General features: G+C 37.9%; 1 protein-coding gene across 10 annotated transcripts in view; it reads left to right on the top strand.

Annotated features, from left to right (window-relative positions):
• Positions 1–21,907, top strand: part of samd8 (sterile alpha motif domain containing 8) — a 197,642-nt gene that overhangs the window by 112,812 nt on the left and 62,923 nt on the right. The window contains exons 1-2 of one of the 10 annotated variants that reach the window (XM_051922959.1): positions 8,108–8,127; positions 15,024–15,112. The exons of 2 other annotated variants lie outside the window; for them this stretch is intronic. In XM_051922959.1, coding sequence (XP_051778919.1) covers positions 8,123–8,127; positions 15,024–15,112 — 94 coding nt within the window. In that variant the 5' untranslated portion in view covers positions 8,108–8,122. Of the gene's footprint in view, positions 1–8,107; positions 8,128–9,088; positions 9,254–10,846; positions 10,946–15,023; positions 15,113–21,907 lie in introns of those variants that run through there. 7 more of the 10 variants (XM_028795558.2, XM_028795563.2, XM_028795561.2 and 4 more) reach the window with 7 other exon arrangements.

Raw genomic sequence — 21,907 nt, 5'->3', positions numbered from 1 at the left:
AATTAAGTTGAATAAAACTGTGCATTTTCCAGGGAACTCTCTAGTATTAGAACTGGACACCTTCCCATTTATTTTAGCAGATCAGTTCAAATACCTAGGTGTAATCATTTAAAGTAAATATAAAGATCTTTTTCAACAACGTTTTGTTCTCTGCATGGAAAAAATTAAACAAGATGTGAACAGATGGTCTACCCTCCATCTCACATTAGAGGGGGAATCAATACTGTCAAAATGAACATCCTTCCCAAGCTTTAATATCTTTTTCAGAGCATCCCATATATAGGAACAAATCATTCTTTAGAAATTAAATTCAATTATAACCTCATTTATTTGTAATTTGAAACATCCACGCTTCCAAAGGGAGACTCTACAATGAATTAAAGCAGAGGGGGACATGGCTCTACCTAACTTTTACTTTTATTACTGGGTGGCAAATAAACAGGCTATAAAAACTTGGGCCTCATGTATAAACAGTGCATATGCACAAAAATGTTGTGTATGCCTGTTTCCATGCCCACATCGAGATATATGAAAACTAAACTTGGAGTAATGCCATTCACATTCTCATGGCAGCCTCAGACCATGCATAAGCAGGTTTCTGTTCAGTTTTGTAAACGGGCGGCTGCCAGCATCAAAGCAGTGCTACTGTTTCTCTGGTTTCCCTTTCTTTTTTATATTTGCCTATTGCACAAGAGTTTATCAAATACAATGAAATTAATTGCATATCATTTACAAATTTGAAGCCCTTTTTTGTAATCAGTCTGTAAAAATATAATGGTGCTTGAAATGGCCAAACTATTCCAACTACCATAGCTGCCTTAGCATTGTTAGCATTGCAAATGGAAGCATTAGAATGGAGCGCATATTTAGAGATCATACTGACATCAACACAAATTGTTGAATATACACAAGCCCGGTCTGAAACAGAAATAACATCTTGCTGTATTTCTTTATATACCCTGCTTTGTGCCCCAGTAAATACAAATTATTGTCAATATATTGATATTCCAATTGTCCATCACTCACTCAGAATATAGAACCAATGCAGGAAGCACTTTAAGACAGAGAAGCTCTTATCCATTGGACCTTTACATGATAATCACCTTTTTGTTCCATCTCAATCCAGCACAACATTTAATGTTTGGAAAATGTCCGGGATTAAAACACTTAGAGATTTGTATATAGATAATGGCTTTGCATTTTGTGAACAATTATTCTTCAAATTTAACTTCCCATTAACACAATTTTTCTACTACTTTTAGATCAGAAACTTTGCTAAAAGGAACCTGCCCAATTTTCCTCACCTCCCACCCATTTCTATTTCAGAGTCAATATTGATCAGTCTTGAAGACTCAGACAGTATCTCAACAATATATAAAAACATCTTAAAGGCACTTCCTTTCAAATATTCTAGGATACATTAGGAAAAGGATCTTTCACTTAACATCTCTGAAAAGGAGTGGAAGTCAGCCATAGAATACATTCCTCCTTCATATTCACAAAGTATTCAGTCAAAATCTTTTATCAAGCACATTTATCTCATTTGGAATTGTCCAAAATGTATTCAGGGTAAAATTTAACTTCTGAATTTTGCAAGCTTTAGTCTCACTGGGCCACATGTTTTGGGTGTGCACCAAATTAACATCATTATGGACAATGGCTATCAGACAGCCTTTGGTTGTCATAATCACTCCTAACCCATTAAAAGCCATGTTTGTTGTACTCCCGCATGGGCTTAAAGTGGAGAAGGACAAATTAATTGTAATTGCTTATACCGTTCAACTAGCACGTAGACTTATCTTGCTTGGCTGGAAAAATCCCAGCCCCACTGTTATAAGTCAGTGGGTAACTGATGTTCTATACTGCTTGAAATTAGAAAAAATGACATTCTTACTTAGAGGATGTGTTCAAAACTTTTTTAAAAAATATGGCAAGTTGTAATTAATCAAATCTTAGCATAAGCATTTTTATCCAGGGAAAAGGACATGTCTTATTTTTTTAAAAGATTTGCTCACATTGTAGTTTGTCCTTTCTTTCTCTCAGGTAGGAGTTGGGTTATGGGTTGTTTTCTTCAAATTATATCAATAAAATAGAACAAAAATGTTCTCAAATCAGAATAGAGTGCATGTTCACCCTTGTCAGAGTGATCTGGTGCTGGAGGATGATTCTGCTTTATACTTGCTTCTGTAGGTGTTGACTGTTATGGGCCTAATGCTCCCATACATAATGAGTGCTTGCATTCCTGAAATTTGTGATACCACCTGACACAGGGCCACATAATGGACTGACATCCTGTCCAGAAAATAGTGGCTGCCTTTCTTGTTTTTCTGGTAGGAAACTCTTAAGTTAATGGCATAATTGAAATGTCTTGTCATTATTTAATGTCTGTTGACAAAAGCCTGTAGCTTATAATGGTGAGTCTGAGGCCAGCAGCTGAACTGTCTGTGCTGTTTGCTGTTTTTTTTGGCCATGTTATTGTGCAAAATGCACTAGAAAGCAGTTCAGCATATATATTTCTAAATCTGAAAGGTTGCTTTTTTGTTTACCCAAGTCTTTTGTTATTCTGATTAGCTGTTCATTGGTCATCCAGCTCTGCATGGATTCTCAGTTCTTACTGTAAAACTAGTCCAGTTTATTTGTCTTTGTATTTAGATGCATTTAGATTAACAAAAGGGATTGAAGGTCCTTTTAATTTTGGCTTTTTGGATCTTTTGCAGTCAGTCTTTATGTATGTAATGATGTAATGTAGGAAAATAGTAGTGGTTCTGTATAGTCCTCTCTAATTATGTGCATTATTTAGGGCATTTGACTGACTAAATTGAATGACTAATAGGAACAAAGACAAAGAGGCCACTTGCTTTCTGCACTTAGAACAATTATTGTTTTTAGATAAGAATAATAATTCAGGAGAGTATTGTGATCATGGCGCCAAATAATGGGTGATCTTAACCAATAATAGATCAACATCAGGGTAAAGAAGACATCTGTTGGCTTTGTTGGTGATTACAATAAGCATTATTGCCTGTATGTTTTATTTATACTATATTTCCAGACTCAGGATGTATCTTTTACTGTTGGGAATAATTGTTCTTCATAACCCATTCAAGTACGTACGTATTTGTAATATGCAATTTCCAAACAGAATTAAGCTGTAAATGAATCATTAGCAGACATTTCACAATTGTAAGCAAGTAGCCTTGATGTTTCACAGAAATGGTGATTCACAATCAATTTTGCATAATCAGAAATGTCATTTAACTTGTCTTGCCATATTTTACTGTATGTGTTACGAGTAATTTGGTGGATGGGGGAATTGCAGGTAGGAAAGCATGGTACAAAACAAGGACAGGGTCCAGTAAGTCCTTAAAAAAAGAGGGAGAAAAGATGCACTTATAGGGACACTGAATGCCTTTATGCCACTGCAGAAAGAAGGATATACAGTGGTGTGAAAAACTATTTGCCCCCTTCCTGATTTCTTATTCTTTTGCATGTTTGTCACACAAAATGATTCTGATCATCAAACACATTTAACCATTAGTCAAATATAACACAAGTAAACACAAAATGCAGTTTTTAAATGATGGTTTTTATTATTTAGGGAGAAAAAAAATCCAAACCTACATGGCCCTGTGTGAAAAAGTAATTGCCCCCTTGTTAAAAAATAACCTAACTGTGGTGTATCACACCTGAGTTCAATTTCCGTAGCCACCCCCAGGCCTGATTACTGCCATGCCTGTTTCAATCAAGAAATCACTTAAATAGGAGCTGCCTGACACAGAGAAGTAGACCAAAAGCACCTCAAAAGCTAGACATCATGCCAAGATCCAAAGAAATTCAGGAACAAATGAGAACAGAAGTAATTGAGATCTATCAGTCTGGTAAAGGTTATAAAGCCATTTCTAAAGCTTTGGGACTCCAACGAACCACAGTGAGAGCCATTATCCACAAATGGCAAAAACATGGAACAGTGGTGAACCTTCCCAGGAGTGGCTGGCCGACCAAAATTACCCCAAGAGCGCAGAGACGACTCATCCGAGAGGTCACAAAAGACCCCAGGACAACGTCTAAAGAACTGCAGGCCTCACTTGCCTCAATTAATGTCAGTGTTCACAACTCCACCATAAGAAAGAGACTGGGCAAAAACGGCCTGCATGGCAGATTTCCAAGACGCAAACCACTGTTAAGCAAAAAGAACATTAGGGCTCGTCTCAATTTTGCTAAGAAACATCTCAATGATTGCCAAGACTTTTGGGAAAATACCTTGTGGACTGATGAGACAAAAGTTGAACTTTTTGGAAGGCAAATGTCCCGTTACATCTGGCGTAAAAGGAACACAGCATTTCAGAAAAAGAACATCATACCAACAGTAAAATATGGTGATGGTAGTGTGATGGTCTGGGGTTGTTTTGCTGCTTCAGGACCTGGAAGGCTTGCTGTGATAGATGGAACCATGAATTCTACTGTCTACCAAAAAATCCTGAAGGAGAATGTCCGGCCATCTGTTCGTCAACTCAAGCTGAAGCGATCTTGGGTGCTGCAACAGGACAATGACCCAAAACACACCAGCAAATCCACCTCTGAATGGCTAAAGAAAAACAAAATGAAGACTTTGGAGTGGCCTAGTCAAAGTCCTGACCTGAATCCAATTGAGATGCTATGGCATGACCTTAAAAAGGCGGTTCATGCTAGAAAACCCTCAAATAAAGCTGAATTACAACAATTTTGCAGATGAGTGGGCCAAAATTCCTCCAGAGCGCTGTAATAGACTCATTGCAAGTTATCGCAAACGCTTGATTGCAGTTATTGATGCTAAGGGTGGCCCACCCAGTTATTAGGTTCAGGGGGCAATTACTTTTTCACACAGGGCCATGTAGGTTTGGATTTTTTTTTCTCCCTAAATAATAAAAATCACCATTTACAAACTGCATTTTGTGTTTACTTGTGTTATATTTGACTAATGGTTAAATGTGTTTGATGATCAGAAACATTTTGTGTGACAAACATGCAAAAGAATAAGAAATCAGGAAGGGGGCAAATAGTTTTTCACACCACTGTATGCCTTCTAATTGGTTAGAGGCAGCAATTTCCAGGAGGAAGAGAGAAAGGAGTAACCAGGGAGGCAATGGGCATGGCTTTAATCAGCCACTAGTGGTAATTCAAACCAACACAAGCTAAGGTTGCCCTACCATTCTTATAAAAATTTATTGAGGCCATTGAGGGTTGGGGAAAGGCTAAAAGGCTTCCAGGCCAATACACAGTTCCACATGGCTCAGGCTGGAAAAGAAAAGGCCTGATTCAACCTTTAAGAGCTTGAGAAGTAACAGGGTGCATTGGAGAAGTGTCTTTCTTAAGGGAAACTGACAGCCCAGGAGAGCTGTGACATGAACAGTCATTGGTGGGAGTTCCAGTCTCATACCATTCTCGAATGGAATTGTTCTTAAAATGGGTTTACCCTGCCTTAAGCTGTCTTGCTTGCTAAGCCTAGAGTTAGGAGGTTAGTGGGGCAGTGGCTCAGCTGGCATGAAGAAGAGACATGCCATGTTAAATACATAGACTGAAGGGGTCTGTGTTTGAGAATGTTTATGCTACATTGGTTGGAAACTGTTCTCATCCCATTTAATAAACTGGGGTCAACAATCTGTACACAGGCCCAAACTGCTTGCAGGGTTTTGATGTTTTGAAGTCTGATACTTTGTGCCCTCTTTTTGTTCCTCCCATCCTAGCATTTAGTTATTCAATACAGTCTGTCTTTTTGTATATTTTGGCTTTTGGACAAGTGAGATGCTGCGGTAGTGCTCTCATCTAGTGTAATTTTTCATAAAGTATAACAATTGCAATTTGAAAACTTGAAACAAGACAGACAAAGACACTCAGATATGAAATATAACCACTACATCTTCTACTGTTAAAATCATTCTGATCTTCTCTAGTTTGAATATAAAAGCATGGATTCTGAACAACTGTCATGGGAAATGGGTTTCAGGTTAAGTTAAGCTTAGTAGATTTTATTATTGTAGAGATATATTTTTTGCAGCAGTTACACAATTATACAACATCCATCCATCCATCCATTACCCAACCCGCTATATCCGATCTACAGGGTCACAGGGGTCTACTGGAGCCAATCCCAGCCAACACAGGGAGCAAGGCAGGAAACAAACCCCAGGCAGGGCGCCAGCCCACCGCAGGGCACACACACACACCAAGCACACACTAGGGACAATTTAGAATTGCCAATGCACCTAACCAGCATGTCTTTGGACTTTGGTAGGAAGCCAGAGTACCCGGAGGAAACCCACACAGACACGGGGAGAACATGCAAACTCCATGCAGGGAGGACCCAGGAAGTGAACCCGGGTCTCCTAACTGCGAGGCGGCAGTGCTACCCACTGCGCCACAGTGCCGCCATTATACAACATAATTCCACAATACATTAGCATGAACCAAGAGTCAAGAAATGACACACATTATCATAATCAGAACGCAGGCTGTATCTAACATTTCCACTGATATACAATATTAAGTTGTGGTAGTACACTTTAACAATTGGAGCAGTCAAGGTACAATCCCTGCCTACAATTACTTTGTGATTTAGAGATCAGCGTTCATAAAATAAGGCAGCAAAAATATCTGAGCCCCAGGATTAACAAACACAAGTGATATCTAGACTTTTTGTGTGAAATTCCAAGAAACCGACATAAAGAAAGGAAGGAACAGCTAGATGAGACCTAAAAAAGGAAAGCATCTCAAATACTTGGCAAAAACCTGAGTGCCTTATTTATTTTTTATATTTTTCCTGTCACTGTTCAATAAGTAGTAATTTTATAAGTTAATCACAATCATATCTGTATAGCATAACTTCAATGAAGAGATTTTCTTATGAAATATTTCTATTAGAATAATGCAAATTATTTGATGGAGTCAAAAAAACAAAGTCATTTTTGTGTACTGTTGTAGGTCCTTTCTGAACAAAGTTTACTTTAAGAGTTGGTTTGTCATTTAATATAGCATATTAACTGCCTTGTTTATGGTTTTATGATGTGTCTTTGTCACTGTTTTATCTTGAGATGCATGATTTATTGGTGGTTAGAGCTTCTGCCTAATAGCTCAAGGGTTGGTCCTTTTGGCTTGGTCATTGTGTATATGGAGTATGCACATTCTCTTGAAATCTACTTGGATTTTTTCTGGACTCTACAATTTCTTTCCATACTCTACAGGTAAATGCACATGTGCTTGTTTGATTGATGACCCTAAATTGCCCCAAAATGAGTAAATGTGAATGTATCCTATAGTGGGCTGTTCAGTAATGCTGGGTTAAGTGCCCCACAAACCCTGGCATGTAAAATCAGTATCAGTACTGATGATATTACTAGTTGTATTTGTTTTGAAATATTCTTTTAGTTTTACGGAGTGGTCCAAGTAGAACTGTGTGAATTGACATCTTTAAAAAGAAACACAAATTTAGAAACACAACCTTTGGTCCTTACATTTACAATTCCATTTTATTCATTTAGCAGGTGTTTTTTTTCAAAAACAACTTACTGCCGAGGTCAACATAATTGGGTCAGGGTCAGTTATGAGTCTGTTTTGAAACAAATTTTACAAGACTAGGTTACACAAATTGACCAAACAATTGGAATAAGTCCTAGACCTTACACGTAAACAACCATTAAACCAATTAAATCACAGCAGTAATTCACTTTACCTTAACTGCTAAAAGAACCTAGCATCAGAAATCATTAACAATAAGGAAAAAATACATAAAACTGGAGCATCTTCAAGCTCTTCTTAAACACACTGCAGGAGTCAGTTGTTCAACTTAATGTTGGCAGCTCATTCCACTAGCGAAGGGCTACACATGAAAAGTGACCCCAATGAAATTTCATGTCACGTGGTATAACCAGATGCCTTTCATTAGTAGACCTGTGCGAGCAGAAAGGAACAAAGGGTCTAATGAGGGCCTCCAGATAATTAGGTGTTGGACCATTGACTACCCTGAAGGCAAGCATCAGTGACAATGACTTGAGGCTGAAGTGTGCTTCTACAGAAAGCCAGTGACTTCTTTGTGGTATGTACAGAATGTGGATGCTGAGAATGTGACAGCTGAATCTGGGGTTCAGGTATGAGGTTAGACTTTGCTTTTATTCTTCACATACAGTACTTGTTTTTGAAATCATTTGAAGTAGTACAGAAAAGAGAGAGTAATATTGTGGGGATTAGAGTCTATCCTATTGAGCACAGAGCAACTGGCCAGCTCTGGAAAAGTTGGTGATCAATATAGCAGGACACAAAACACATCACCAGTTAGCCTAATCTGTTTGTCTTTGAGATGCAGAAATAATATTAGAGTATCTGGTGGACACGCCCCCCGGCCACCACCCAACCCCCCCAACTCTCTCTCCCTCACACACACACACAACAAAAAGGGAAAACGTGCAAAGTTCTTTTAGGTATTGACTGGGCTCAAGGGTCATGTTAAGCTTTATTGATTTATGAGGTATCAGCACTAACCTCTGTGGTTCCCCTTAAGTTAAATTTGTTTTCTTATGTTGCATATTTGTTCCATGCATTCATATTCTAAACCCACTTATTCCACTGTAGGATCACTGAAACATATTCCTCATAATCTAGTTTAGGATCTGATCCAACTACAGTTGCCAGTGAATTAATACACACATTATAAGGCAAACCATCTGCAGTCACTGATCAAGCATCATTAGCTGGGTTCAAATCACACACCCAGATGCTGTCTGTGGGCAGGCTGCATGTATAATGTTTTCCCCTTTGTCTTCTTTTAACCCAGCTTCTGTAAAGTTGTGGATTTGGACATTGTGTCTGGTGTCCGGGAACCCTCTTACAGAGTGACAAGACGAACTTGTTCTTGCGATTTATTGGTGTGAACTTTATAATGATTTCCAGTTTCCATTAAATCACAGTCTCGAAATTGTCTTTAGGAAATGTTAATCTATGGAACTGGAAACACCTGTTAATACTACGCACTTCCCGGTAGATGTCACTGTTTATCCCTGGCTCCTCCATTTGGGTTGGTTGAGCCATCTCTTGCATTACTGAACACGTCCTTTCCTGACTTTTTTGGCGCATACTTCCTGTTTACTGAATGGTTGTCAGTGCATGTTGCTAACGTAGACAGCGATGAGTTGGAGAAGGCGTCGTTTTATGAGGAGTACATCTAGTGCTTTGTCGGGCCGTAATACGGAAGGGAGAGCAGTTAAAATCGAGTGAGTGCCTCTGGGTAAAGTATCTTCCATTTCTGGGTTTTATTCAGAGTGCTGTTTGTCTAGTTTTCCTTGACAATGTAGGAGGTGGCGTTGAGAATATTAGATTCATTTTAGAACCGCGTTTTTATTATTTTAAATCACATGGCTGTGTAAACTCATTAATGTTTCAAATTTAATAATTGTTTTATTATTACACTTTTAAAGTCCTATGTTGTTTAAACAAGTTGCAATCGCTGTCTTTTTTTTGTAAGTGTCGTGTTCTTGGATCATTAAGGATATGCTTACAGTATTCTGGTGTTGTACCTCTCCTAGTAAACTGTAAGCATAGTGTTACTGTGGGACCCTTTGACATAACTGGCGTTTTTCCTATTAAAATAATTAAATCACAAAATCGACCGCAATTAAATCTTACAGTAAGAACATTTTTTTTCTCTCTTTAATAATTATTGTTTTCAGGCTTGCTGTGACTGACAATTTATACTGGTATATGAATAAGCCGTCGATGACAGATATAGTGCTAACGAGGCCACTAAAGCGTTTCGAATGTGATAGAACTTAAGGTATTTAAAGGCGAGTCTAGCTAGAAGCATTCGGCTGTTCGGAAAATGATTCGGCTATTTGGCAGTGATCAAAACCCATCGGGAGGTCTACTGTCTTGCTTTTGCCGAAACAAATCAGGGCAGCGTCTGATTTATGAAGTTTACCGTTAAAGTCAAGTGTCTTTGTTTCACGTCCAATATTTCATGTGCTCGAAAAAGTGACGCATGCGACTTACTATTTATATACGTTTGAAGTGTTTGTGTCAGTCTCAAATGAGCTGATAAATTGGTGTTAAAGTATTTTTTCTTCCTTACTTACATTTATTTCTGCTCAAAGTAAACATGACGTTTTGATTAAAATGTGTTTTCCCTGTTGTGATATTTAACATTTTGGTCTGGAGATGTTGAGATTTTTGGGGTCATTTGAAGTTGATGAAAGCCATTTGCTAAGAGATGGGGTTTAATTTCAATCACTGAAATTTGAGCATTATGTGGCGCCTAATAAATTGCCTTTTAATACCATAAGTCAAGTTTAGCTTCTGTTGATAATGCACCACAGTGACATATTTTGAAATGTACTGTATTTAATTTATGAGGATGATATTTATTATATTAGTGAAATGATAGCTGTTGCCTGCGGTGGGTTGGCACCCTGCCCGGGATTGGTTCCTGCCTTGTGCCCTGTGTTGGCTGGGATTGGCTCCAGCAGACCCCCGTGACCCTGTGTTCAGATTTAGCGGGTTGGAAAATGGATGGATGGATAGCTGTTGCTCTGTTTAAACTACAGTATATATCAGAATGTCATTTTCTGCATTCAGACAGTCCTAACACTCACATGAACCTTATATTTTTCACCATCTTTATTAGTATAGTGTGGAAAGCATGGCTGGAGGGGTGGCAAATTCAGAAACTCTCTACCGCCTGAAAATTCTTTTTGTGTTTCTTTTACACTTTTTTTCACCATGTATTTTTGTACACTGTAAACTGGTGTTGTTCATAATGTATTGTGTTTTTTTAAAATATACAAAAATAGGCAAATTTTCACATTTAATTTTTTTAAGCTTGTTACAGTAAGATGAACTCCAGGATAATGTAGGGCACCAAACTTGAAGATAGAACAGCTTTCGTGAGAACAGGCCATTCACCCTGCCATATCTGTATGATAAGGTACATTCTCGTTCAACAATTGAAAACCATTCACAAACTTTTATCTAGGGCTTATAAACAAATAACACTAAAGGAAAAACGGTCAGTATTTGAAGCTAGGCAGGTCACATCCATTAAGCTGAATATCTTAAGGTTGGTCTGTCAAAGAATATACCATGTAATTCTATTTACAAACTGTACTTGTATTTAAAAAATGTGATTCCTTCATTCATACCATTTATCTCTAGATAAGAATTTTAATATTTTTTTGCTATAATACTTCTCCATTACTTCTCCAAGTAATACCAAATACAGTACCAACTGTAAAATGTGCACAAATGCATCATTTTAAAGTTTGTATTAGATTAGACTGGACGTTTATTTTCATATGAACTGTGGGAGCTATAATGAAATTCTTGCACCATAGTTGCAGGGCAGATGGGGGCAGGGAAGTATATACAGGCACATATGATGTAAAATAAATACAATAAATAAGAGAATTAGAAGAATGAGCTAATGTACATAATGCAGAACAGAACCGTATAGACATATTTATTAAAAAGTAGTGGAAAAAAGAAAGTGCACATGGTAGTACACATGTAACATGCAGCAAAATAAGACATAAACCAGCGGTTGGGTACAGTACAGTACAAGGCAGGCAAGTACAGGTTTCCAACAGTTCAATGACCTTATGGCCTTGGGGAAGAAGCTGCCCCTGAAGCTGGTGGAAAATGTGGTGAGGCTCCAGTAGTGCTTACCACAAGGCAGGAGTGAAACTGGGATGACCTGGATGACTGTCATCAGAGATGATGAATTCAGCCCTCTTCAGACAACTGGAGGAGTAGATGGTATAAACCTGTAGAATGTCAGCCACAATGATTTTAGAAGCAGCATAGACGGTCCTTTGGAGGAGTTTGCAATCTGGCCAGGTTACCAAACCACACCATGATGCATCTGGTCAGGATACTTTATATAGTACAGAAGTAGATGTTCACCAGTATTTTGGTTTCCATGCCCAAGTTGTTTAGCCTCTTCAGGAAAAATGCCCTTTGCTGATCCTTTTTTGAGGATGCATGTGGTGTTGATTCACCACGGAAGGCAGTCCCTGATCTGGGCACCCAGGAACCTAAAGCTGTTAACTTACTGGACAGGGGAGCTGTTGATGTGAAGTAGAGTGTGATTGCCTTGGTTCTTCCAGAAGTCAACAATGACCTTCATTTTTTTTTTTTAAGCCATATAGCCAGGTCTTTTACATCCTTCCTGTAGCCAACCTTATCATCATTGCTGATGAGTCCATTCACAGTGGTGCCATCTGCAAACTTGGTGATATTGTTTCCCTCATGCTTTGCTACACAGTCATAGGTGAATAGAATTGTATAGCAGTGGGATGAAGCAGTAGCCTTGTGGAAGGCCAATGTTGGTGAGTAGCCTGGAGTTCTTTTGCCAGCTCGCACTGCCTCAAGCCTATTTGTCAGGAAGTCAAACACCCAAGCACAGGAAAAATCTGATGGGATTTTTTTTTTAAATGAGGAAAAAAAAAATATAATATTTTTTTTGATGGATGACAAAAATGTAGTTATATACTGTAGCATAATTTAATCTCAAGCTGTAAATATTTTATGACATTTCTATTGCTATGCTACAATATGTGATAGCTCTTTTTGTCTACTGTCTTTAGTAAACCACAAGTTAGATGCCAACAAAAATCTGCACTTTCCATCTTGTAATTTACTGTTTACTGTCAGATGCTGCTGCTGCAGCTGCAATGACTTCTCGCTCATACTTGAGTCACATTATAGCCTTGTGCCAGATGAACTCTTGTAACCCTGTCAAGATCACAGCCAAAGTAAAAAAGCTTTTAGTAATTGTTCTTGAGCAAAAAGCTGAATAGTTCCAAAGTATGCTTCATATAAAAAGTTTGTGTAGTGTATTTTTTGCCACACTCATGTTTTTATCTCAATATACTGTGTATGTGTATGTGTGTGTGTGTGTATATATATATATATATATATATATATATATATATATATATATATATATATATATATATATATATATATATATATATATATATATATATATAATATAAATGATAGGAATGTGCTAATTTCATTACTTGTTAAAAAAATAAAAAGATTACTTTCCACAGTGATGCATTGTTCACCACTGTTATCTGAAGGGTAAAATGACATTGCCCACTTTTCAGTAGGATGACACATGAGAGTTTTCATCTGTAGCCCTCTACTCACTGACCCTTAACATCAAAAGCCAGTTACCCTGAAGTGCAAGCTTCAAAGCTGCTACACTGAAATTAACTTCAGAGTATGCTTTCTAGCTGTGTCCTCTGACAGCACTGCATCAATCACAGGTGAATGACACTTGTGCTGACTCTTAACATTTGCACTATTTCTGACACTTGGTCAGTGAATAAAGGTTATAATTCAACAGTTGCCAACCCTGACAGACACAACTTTGCATCAATATTAAACGGAAAGGTTTGACTTGTGTGCTTCCAAGAATCCAATGAAATACTGTCCATTTGTTCCTTTATAATCCATTGCAAACACTTCCTACCCTCTCTCTGCCCACTTCCTTTCAGGATTTAGCATTCTTTATACCTGGAATCCTATTGCCTAGCGTGCGGCCATAACAAAAATGCTGGAGAAACACTTCTACCCCAAAGGGTAATCCAGTGCTGAACTGTAAGAATGAAAGACTGTCTGTCTGTAATGAAGTTAGACATGGGTACTACATTACATGCGGCCTTACAAAAGGACAGTGTGGTGCACAGGCAAAAGAGGCCATACACAAAAGCAATGTGTTCATCTTGCAAAGGAATGGAATTGACTGGTGAACTGACTGCCCAGCAGATGTATTTTTATGCTCAGAAAATGGGGTCATTGTGTCAAACCTCAAAAACTGTAACTGCACTACATCCAGTATACACAAGGTTGAAAAAGTCAAGAGAGAGAAAAGCATTTGGACAGAGACATAGTGTGCTCAACATCTTTCCATGTACAGTATGCCACAGAAAGCTCTGCAAGGATCAATCAGGAAAAAGCATTACCTCCATCACTCAGACAGGAAACCGTTCATAAATACAGTGCTTTACATTTTTGATTCTGAGAACTATGTTGTTTGTAGCTTTGTAGTTAGGATAAAGCCAGCTAATATATTAACAAGTATTTATGTTTATTGGTGTTGCCTTAACTGAAAATAACTTGTGTGAAGAATAAGAGTTTAGCTCTTATAATTTTCTCCATCTAAATACAGTAGGAAAAATAAACTAACTTTCAATTAATTTCAAGCAGTGTCAGTCACACAACAGTTTCAGACACACTGTTACTCATACTGTACACACACAAACCTCTTTACAGAGACATAGGCAAGTGGAAGCAAGCTGTGATGAAATCAACAACAACTGCTTAGAAACTTTGGTCAGTGAAATCAGCTAAAAGACCCTGATTCTGGCAATAGCTTTTTTTAAGCTGGTCCTGAGTGACTAAGGTAAGGATTAAAGAAAAAGTTTGGAATTTTTCAAGTTGATGTTACTTTTTCGCAATGATAGTAATATATTAAATTTGCCACATAAAATTGTGTTCTAAAGTGAAGAATTTTTAAATAATAAAAATACCTTGTCTGTCCTTGCATCTTACAATAGAGCTTAAGGTAACTGGGGTCTAAACATTAAAAAGTCTAAAACGTACGAAGTACATCCATTTTTCAAAGTACGAATGTTATTGGATATTAATCAGTGTCTTGAGATTGTACAAATATTGTAAAGCAGTGTATCCACATCTCTTTAAATATGAATTAAAAAGTAATCTATAAGTAAGATTAGGCCATTTTAAGAAAGAAAATCATCTCTGCATCTCATCTTGGCAAATTTCTCTTCCTCTTCCATGACCTTTCACCCCCATGGAGCATGGTTTCCACTAACCCATGTTGTGAGTGCTGCCAACACCATTTTCATCCTGAGAATATGCTGCTGTCGGGCACATTTTTCATTCAGGATTTAGAGAAATAAGGCTATTGTTTTTAAAATTGGCAGAATGTCCAACTATGAAGTGTTGTCGCTAAAATGTATTTGTATTTGTAGGAGCCAGAATATACTGGTGAGGAAGTCTAACAGATTGAAGAGGAAAGAACAGAGACGAGGGCAGACAGGGCAAAATATGCAACTGGAAGGTACTGCAATGCCACTTACAAGGGTGATTAGTGGTGCACTCGTAAAAAATGTTGAAGCAATGGCCACTCAGGAATAGCGCCTGTGTTATAGGGAGTGGGATGTACTGCTTCCAGATCGTTGGAAAAATTAAATCCAAAATTAAACTGGAAGAAATTATCAAACCTGAAGTACCTAATGGGTAGCTTTCATTCGAGTGAATTTGCTTGTTGATTTTATTTTTTGCAGTGTTAATTGCTTACTTAGCATTGATGTATGACAGATCTGAGTGACCGAAAGGAGATGTTATTATTATGTACAGACAATGATTGGGCACACAATTCAAATCCATGATACTAGACTGGTGAAGCAGCACCACTAAAATTGTTCTACATTGCCACTCTACATAAGAGCTACTCATCCATACAGTATTCAGTTTGCTAGTGAAAGACATTGCTTTTGTTATTATTTTACAGCTGTACATTTCAGCCTGCTGCAGTTGCAGTGGCACTGAAGTGACTCACCTGAAATCTGCTTGGAACTGGAGCTTCCTTCAATAATGGCTCATCGGGAACACATTTTTATTTCTCTTTGTCTGCAATACTCATTTATGGAGAAATGAGTGATACAAACTTGCACAACTTTCAGTAGGTCTTCCATTCCAGTACTGACATCCAACCTAAATGCTACAAGCCATAACTTTAAGGTATCATGGTTATCATACAGAAGTTGATGTAAACTGTAAGCGCTTCATTTTTTAAAATAATGTTCACATCCCTTTTTTGGTTTATTTGGTTTCTGATCAACTTCCTTATTTATGTATAAACTTCACCCACAATGGCGGCTATGAGTAGATGACTGAATAGGTAGTGCATTACTACCTCCAGGAAAACCTTGCTGCTTCAGAGTGGTCTTATGTAGTAGATTTAATCTAAAAAGTTATTTAAAGGGACAAAAAGAAAAAAAAAACAGAATCAGCCAATTCAGTAAGAAAATCGATTATCGGTATTGGCCCTAAAAAACTGATTGGAGTATCCCTACTACTATTCATTGAAAAGATACCGCTACTTATTAATACAGTGGAACCTCTAGATACGAGTTTAATTCGTTCCAGCACTGAGCTTGTATAGCGAATTTCTCGTATCTAGAACAAACTTCCCCATTGAAAAAAATGGAAATCCAGTTAATCTGTTCCGCGCCCCAAATATATTAACATAAAAATCAATTTTCCTAACAAATAACACTGATAAATTATATATACTGTAGTCTACCTTTAATAAATAACACTTGTAAATAATATAACTGATTATTAAAAGAATCAAAACAGGTGTCCAAAATGCAGTAGAGCATTCAATAAATCTTTAAATAAATAATCCTTAAAACAGTTGTGAAGTGGAGGTTTAAAATACACAAGAATAACAATCCTTTAACACGAGGTTAAAACGTCAAAAGGATGCAGCCTTTAAAAAACAGATGACAATCCCCGGTGCTTCTTCTCTGTTAGCGTCTCACCTGCGGGCTCTGCAACAGGCGAGACACTCTTAATGCAGCTGACCTTCTCTACACCGTCCTGCTTCAGCTGTTTGGCTCGCCTGTTCAGCTCACTGTTCAGCTACACGCGAGCCTGCACTCACTCGCTCGCTCGCACCGACTTACTGCCTGCCTGCCTGCCTGCGCTCTCTCCTCTCTTTTCTTTTACTTCTTCTCCCCCTTAACCGGCTCGCGCTTCTCTATATATGCGGGGAGGACATGGCAGCTGCAGCCCATCAGCCACAGGAACAATCATGGATGTGGGCAGTTTCCCACCTGTGCACTTAAGTGAGAAACGCAGACACCGCAGATCGCGGCTCGCAACTGCTACCACGCCCCCTCGCTAAGCCGCGAGCTATACCCACAGCCTGGCTCGTGGCTCGTTACGCGAGCCAATGCTCGCATTTAGATCTGAATTTTTCGCTCATACTTTCCTCATATTTTGAATTTCTCGTATACAGAGGTGATCGTATCTCGAGGTTCCACTGTACAAGGATATATTTCTCTGATTAGCTTTGTTTTGTACATGATGCAAGTAAGAATTTGGTTTACTTTTAGTCAAAATTTGTTCACTATCCTTATTTTAGTAAAAGGTATTTTTTTGCATTTTATTAGAAGATATTAGCATGCTCTGGAGATTCACTTTCAGATTGGAAACAAAGACTAAACACTCATATATAACATTGATTTTTCTGTGCATGTTCACATACATGCAATCTGTGTCAAATCACTGACTGCAAGCCGAAGTCTTCCACTAAAATTTGCTGTAGATGCTCAGTTCATGAGGTTTGGTGAATCGGAGGTCAGTGTTTTGTGCATTATTATGAACTCACCCGGCCACTTTGCCTGCATTTCTCCAATGCAGAAGTTAGCTTCTAAGCTTCAACTATATTTCTAACTAGAACTAGAACTTTTTGCCTGAGCTTCAACTGTATCTCTGGCTAGAATATTTTGTCTGTAGAACATTTTGTCAGTTGTACTGCTGATTTCATCTGTCAATCATCATTTATGTAGAGACATTTTAATGAGATATAATTTTCAGTGTTGGCTTATTGGGCTGTAGCTAGCTGAAGTTTCAGCTCATGTCTTCTTGGTAAAACATTGTTTTAATATGGCAGTTGACAATGACAGTACATCTAGATGAAAGGCATCACATACTCTCCAGATAATTGATTAGCTGCCTCAAGGCCCTGCTGTCAACCTGTTTGATTGCCAGCATGTCATGTTTTATCAATGTACTGCTGCTGCTGCTGCTACTATACACCCTCTGTGTGCTCTCATCCACCCTCTGTGTGCTCTCATCTGACTTTCCGTCATCAGTTTATACTCGACTTTGCAGCTATTATGGTAAATGTTGTAATCTGAGCATGCAGGTGCCTTTCTTAATTTGTATGTTGTGATGCGTTGTAAATATACAGCTTTTGCTTTCCATCAATGTTTTATGTAGTTGTTCAAAACGCTTCCACAATTAGTTAACCATTTTGCTCTCTGAATTTGGCTACTCTACTTCCAGGTATAAGATAATCTGATGTGTAACATAAATATTGTCGTTATGTGTCAATTTTAGTAAGCATCAAATCTCAAGAGTTCATTTGCCTCTGCCTCAGCAAGGCAGTTAAATTTCCCAACATTAAATGAGTTATAATTTGGTAAGGTTGTTCAGGGTAAATAAGTTAATTGAACAATGGTTAATAATATTTAACATTCTTTAGTCTCTATATTAAAATAGGGCATTACAGTGCATTATAACATTAAAAGAGAAGCTTATAGGCTGATTCCAAGCAATGGAATGTGAGCTATAAGAACCGATTGAAGGAGTGGAATCTTCCTTTTAAGCAAATAAAAACTGAGGTAACATGATGAAGTGTATAAAGTTGTGAAATAGTAGTAAATGTGCCAGTTGCATTTCTCATTTTATTGAAAAAAAAAATAGTATTACAGTATTTAAATTAACAAATTAGGAAAATCCCACCAGTATTTTAAGGCAAAATCAATTTAGAAAATGTATGCATGGTGTAATATTTGATTTGTGGACTAAGATAACTGATAAGAAAGTCTTGAGTCTTATTATTGTAACAATGAGTCATATTCAAAAATTAGTTATAATAGAATCCAATTCCATGTGAGTGTCAGTAGACTACAATAAATATATTTTAAAAAAGCACTTTACAATGTCTTGTAGATAAAAGCACAGCTCAATAGCCTTCATATAGAGTAGATTCCAATTCAAATGATATAAAAATAGCATTGATTAATGTGTGTTAGTGGGAGATGATCTGTGACTAAAAATCATGGTCAATATTACACTATGAAAGGAGTAGAGCAGCTGAAATGAGTACCACAGTTAGTTATTAATATTAATTAAAAAACAGCAGTTCATTAAATTTTTATAAGTAACTAAGAACTTGAATGTAACTTATTTTGTAACAGGAATACCAAAGGTGACATTTACCTTAAAAGATTTTAATACCAATCTAAAGGTACATAGAAGCAATAGCAGATCTTTGAGCAATGATAAACTGTAATCCCAGTCTAGTCTGTTGTATGTTATACCTCTAAATGACTCTTTTAGCAAGCATTAACTTTAGTCTTGACCTGTCCATAGTATTTGCAGCACAGTCAGCTCCTTCGTGCACTATAGAAACACAGCACATCCCTTCCACCATGGCAGTCTTTGTTTGGCACAGAACTTGTTGCACAGCACAAGTAACAACATGTAATATGGCACAGTCCGATCTTCTGCCACATATCATCCTTTCCTTTCTAAAGCCATGCTATGTTTATGTCAGTTAGGGGAACTGCACCTTTCTTGTGTAATTAGATTTAGCTGCGGATTGCTAACATTGGTCCGGTATATTTGCAGATAAAACTATTACCTTAGTAAATCTATTCTTATACAGTATATGCCTACATAATTGCTTTCCTCTTCCATTCATTTCCAGAGAAGTGACATTGTCTTGTACTTTTTTAGTTAACTTCCCTAACGGGAGAAAGGTGCTGTTATTTGAGGTGTTTGCATGCCCTTTCCCTGATGTTGAGTACAGCGTATTCTGTTAGAGATATTTTCATAAAAATCGAACTGCATTTACAAGTTTCTTTGAATAATAAATATGCCAAATTTCAACCAACTCGGTCCAAAGAGGGCCAAGTTGTTTCATGTGGACGGATAAACACAGACATGGCCATCACAATAGGTGCTTCTCGCACCTAAACAGAAATATCCTTGCATGCTTTATGAGTGCAGTGATGTGCCTGGTCAGCTTTTTTAACTCCTAGTGATTTGCAGATGAACAATGAGATTAGAAATAATAGTAACTTGGATTTCATACTAATAAAAACACCACACGTCTCAATAAGGAAACAGACTGATCAAATGCATTTCCTGAATATAAATCGAAAAGGCTAAAGTTGACCATCCATCCATCCATTCTGTGCTTATCCAGTTTCCAACAGCATTGGGCACAACGTGGGAACTATCCACAAATGGCATGCCTCTCTATCTCAGGGTACACTCACACACTCCTACAGAGATGTTATAAAGTCCACAGTTAGCCTGACTTGCATGTGTTGTGGATATGATAGAAAGACTGAGGTCTTGGGAGCCAATACAGATACTTCTCACAGGCAGTACCAGTTACAATTCTAGCAAGCAAAAAACAAAAAAGAAACTTAAAAGCTAGTAGATGTTGTATATATGTGCATCAAAACTACAGTGTCTGCTCTTTGGAATATGAAATAAATAATGGTGGATGCCAATTACTTTTTGTAGGTTTTAACTTATTTAACTTATAATTGAGGTTATTTTTTAAATAGTGGAATGGCACCAATACTTTTGACTACCTTTGTAATATACTGTACATAAAATAAATGAAAAAGTCTAAAACACAATTTTTGAATTAACAGTTTTAAAACGTCAGTCTTGGACAGACTTGTGTGACTCGGCTCAAAATGCTGCTTAGAAGTGCAAGCTAGACCTATCTGATGATAACCAGATGTAATTCATTGGGGCAATGCAGAATCACTGAGATGATTGATGATTGGGGCAATGCAGAATCACTGAGATGAACGATGATTGGGGCAGTTAAACATTATAAAACACTAGGGGGCTCTGCCCCCTGCTCGCTTCGCTCGCCAACCCCTGTGTTTGGTTTATTGGATATACAATACAATTTATTTTTTGTATAGCCCAAAATCACACAAGAAGTGCCGCAATGGGCTTTAACAGGCCCTGCCTCTTGACAGCCCCCCAGCCTTGACTCTCTAAGAAGACCAGAAAAAACTCCCCAAAAAAAAACCTTGTATGGAAAAAATGGAAGAAACCTTGGGAAAGGCAGTTCAAAGAGAGACCCCTTTCCAGGTAGGTTGGGCATGCAGTGGGTGTCCAAAAGAAGGGGGTCCATACAATACAGTACAATACATAGAACATAATAAATCCTCAATACAGTATAAAAATAAAAATTCTAGAAGTACGGAGTAGAATTTCACATTAGATGATATCACATAATATGATTTGGATTTAAGTCCTGGAGACCTCATTCATCAAGCTGCCTCCCCCATTTTGCCATTCCACATCTGAAATAACGCTAATCTGATGAAAGGACCCCTCATTCCCACATTCCCATTCATCAGGGATGACTTTACCTTAGGCAGGCAATCAACAATTTAAAGAGATTCTTATTTTCTTGTGAATTGTTACATATGCATTATTTTCACATTTACTTTAAAAACTTTTGTAAAAACAATACTTGTTTCTTTATTTCCTGCCTCGCGCGTGGTTACATCTCTTTCTTCCCAGACGTATAATGCTGCTTGTGTTGTGAATAGTGTTGCGGCTGAACGTAAGCTAAGGATATGCCTTTGGATCATTTGCTGTCTTTTTGGTGCTTGCTAGCTGCCTCTTCTGCCTGTCGCATGTCGTTGTTTTAAGAGCTCGGAGCACATGATGCTTGCCTGCCAAAAGCAATCCAACAACTGCTAGCTTAGAGGTCTGTTGACTTGTTTTAAATGATGGCTCACTGCCTGGTCTCGCATGACGTTGTAAAAGCAATACCTGTCTTTTATTTCTGGCCGCGGGCGTGGTTGAATTCTTTCTTGCAGGATGTATAATGCTGTTCGCGTTCAGTTGGGGTAGCTGCTGTCGCTCTGCCCTTCGATCCTTTTAAAGCCTGTACAGCCACTGTCCTTTTTGCTACGGCCCTGGGACAATCTCTTGGCACCAAGTCTCATGTTTACGGTCCCCGCGAGACGCACCGTGGCAAGTCTCCTTGGTCTCGCGGGTCTTTAAAATG

The sequence above is a fragment of the Erpetoichthys calabaricus genome, chromosome 2 (genome assembly GCF_900747795.2).
Source record: "Erpetoichthys calabaricus chromosome 2, fErpCal1.3, whole genome shotgun sequence".
NCBI lineage: Eukaryota > Metazoa > Chordata > Cladistia > Polypteriformes > Polypteridae > Erpetoichthys > Erpetoichthys calabaricus.
Note: the sequence above shows the minus strand (reverse complement) of the source record. Positions and strands in the feature narration are given on the sequence as shown.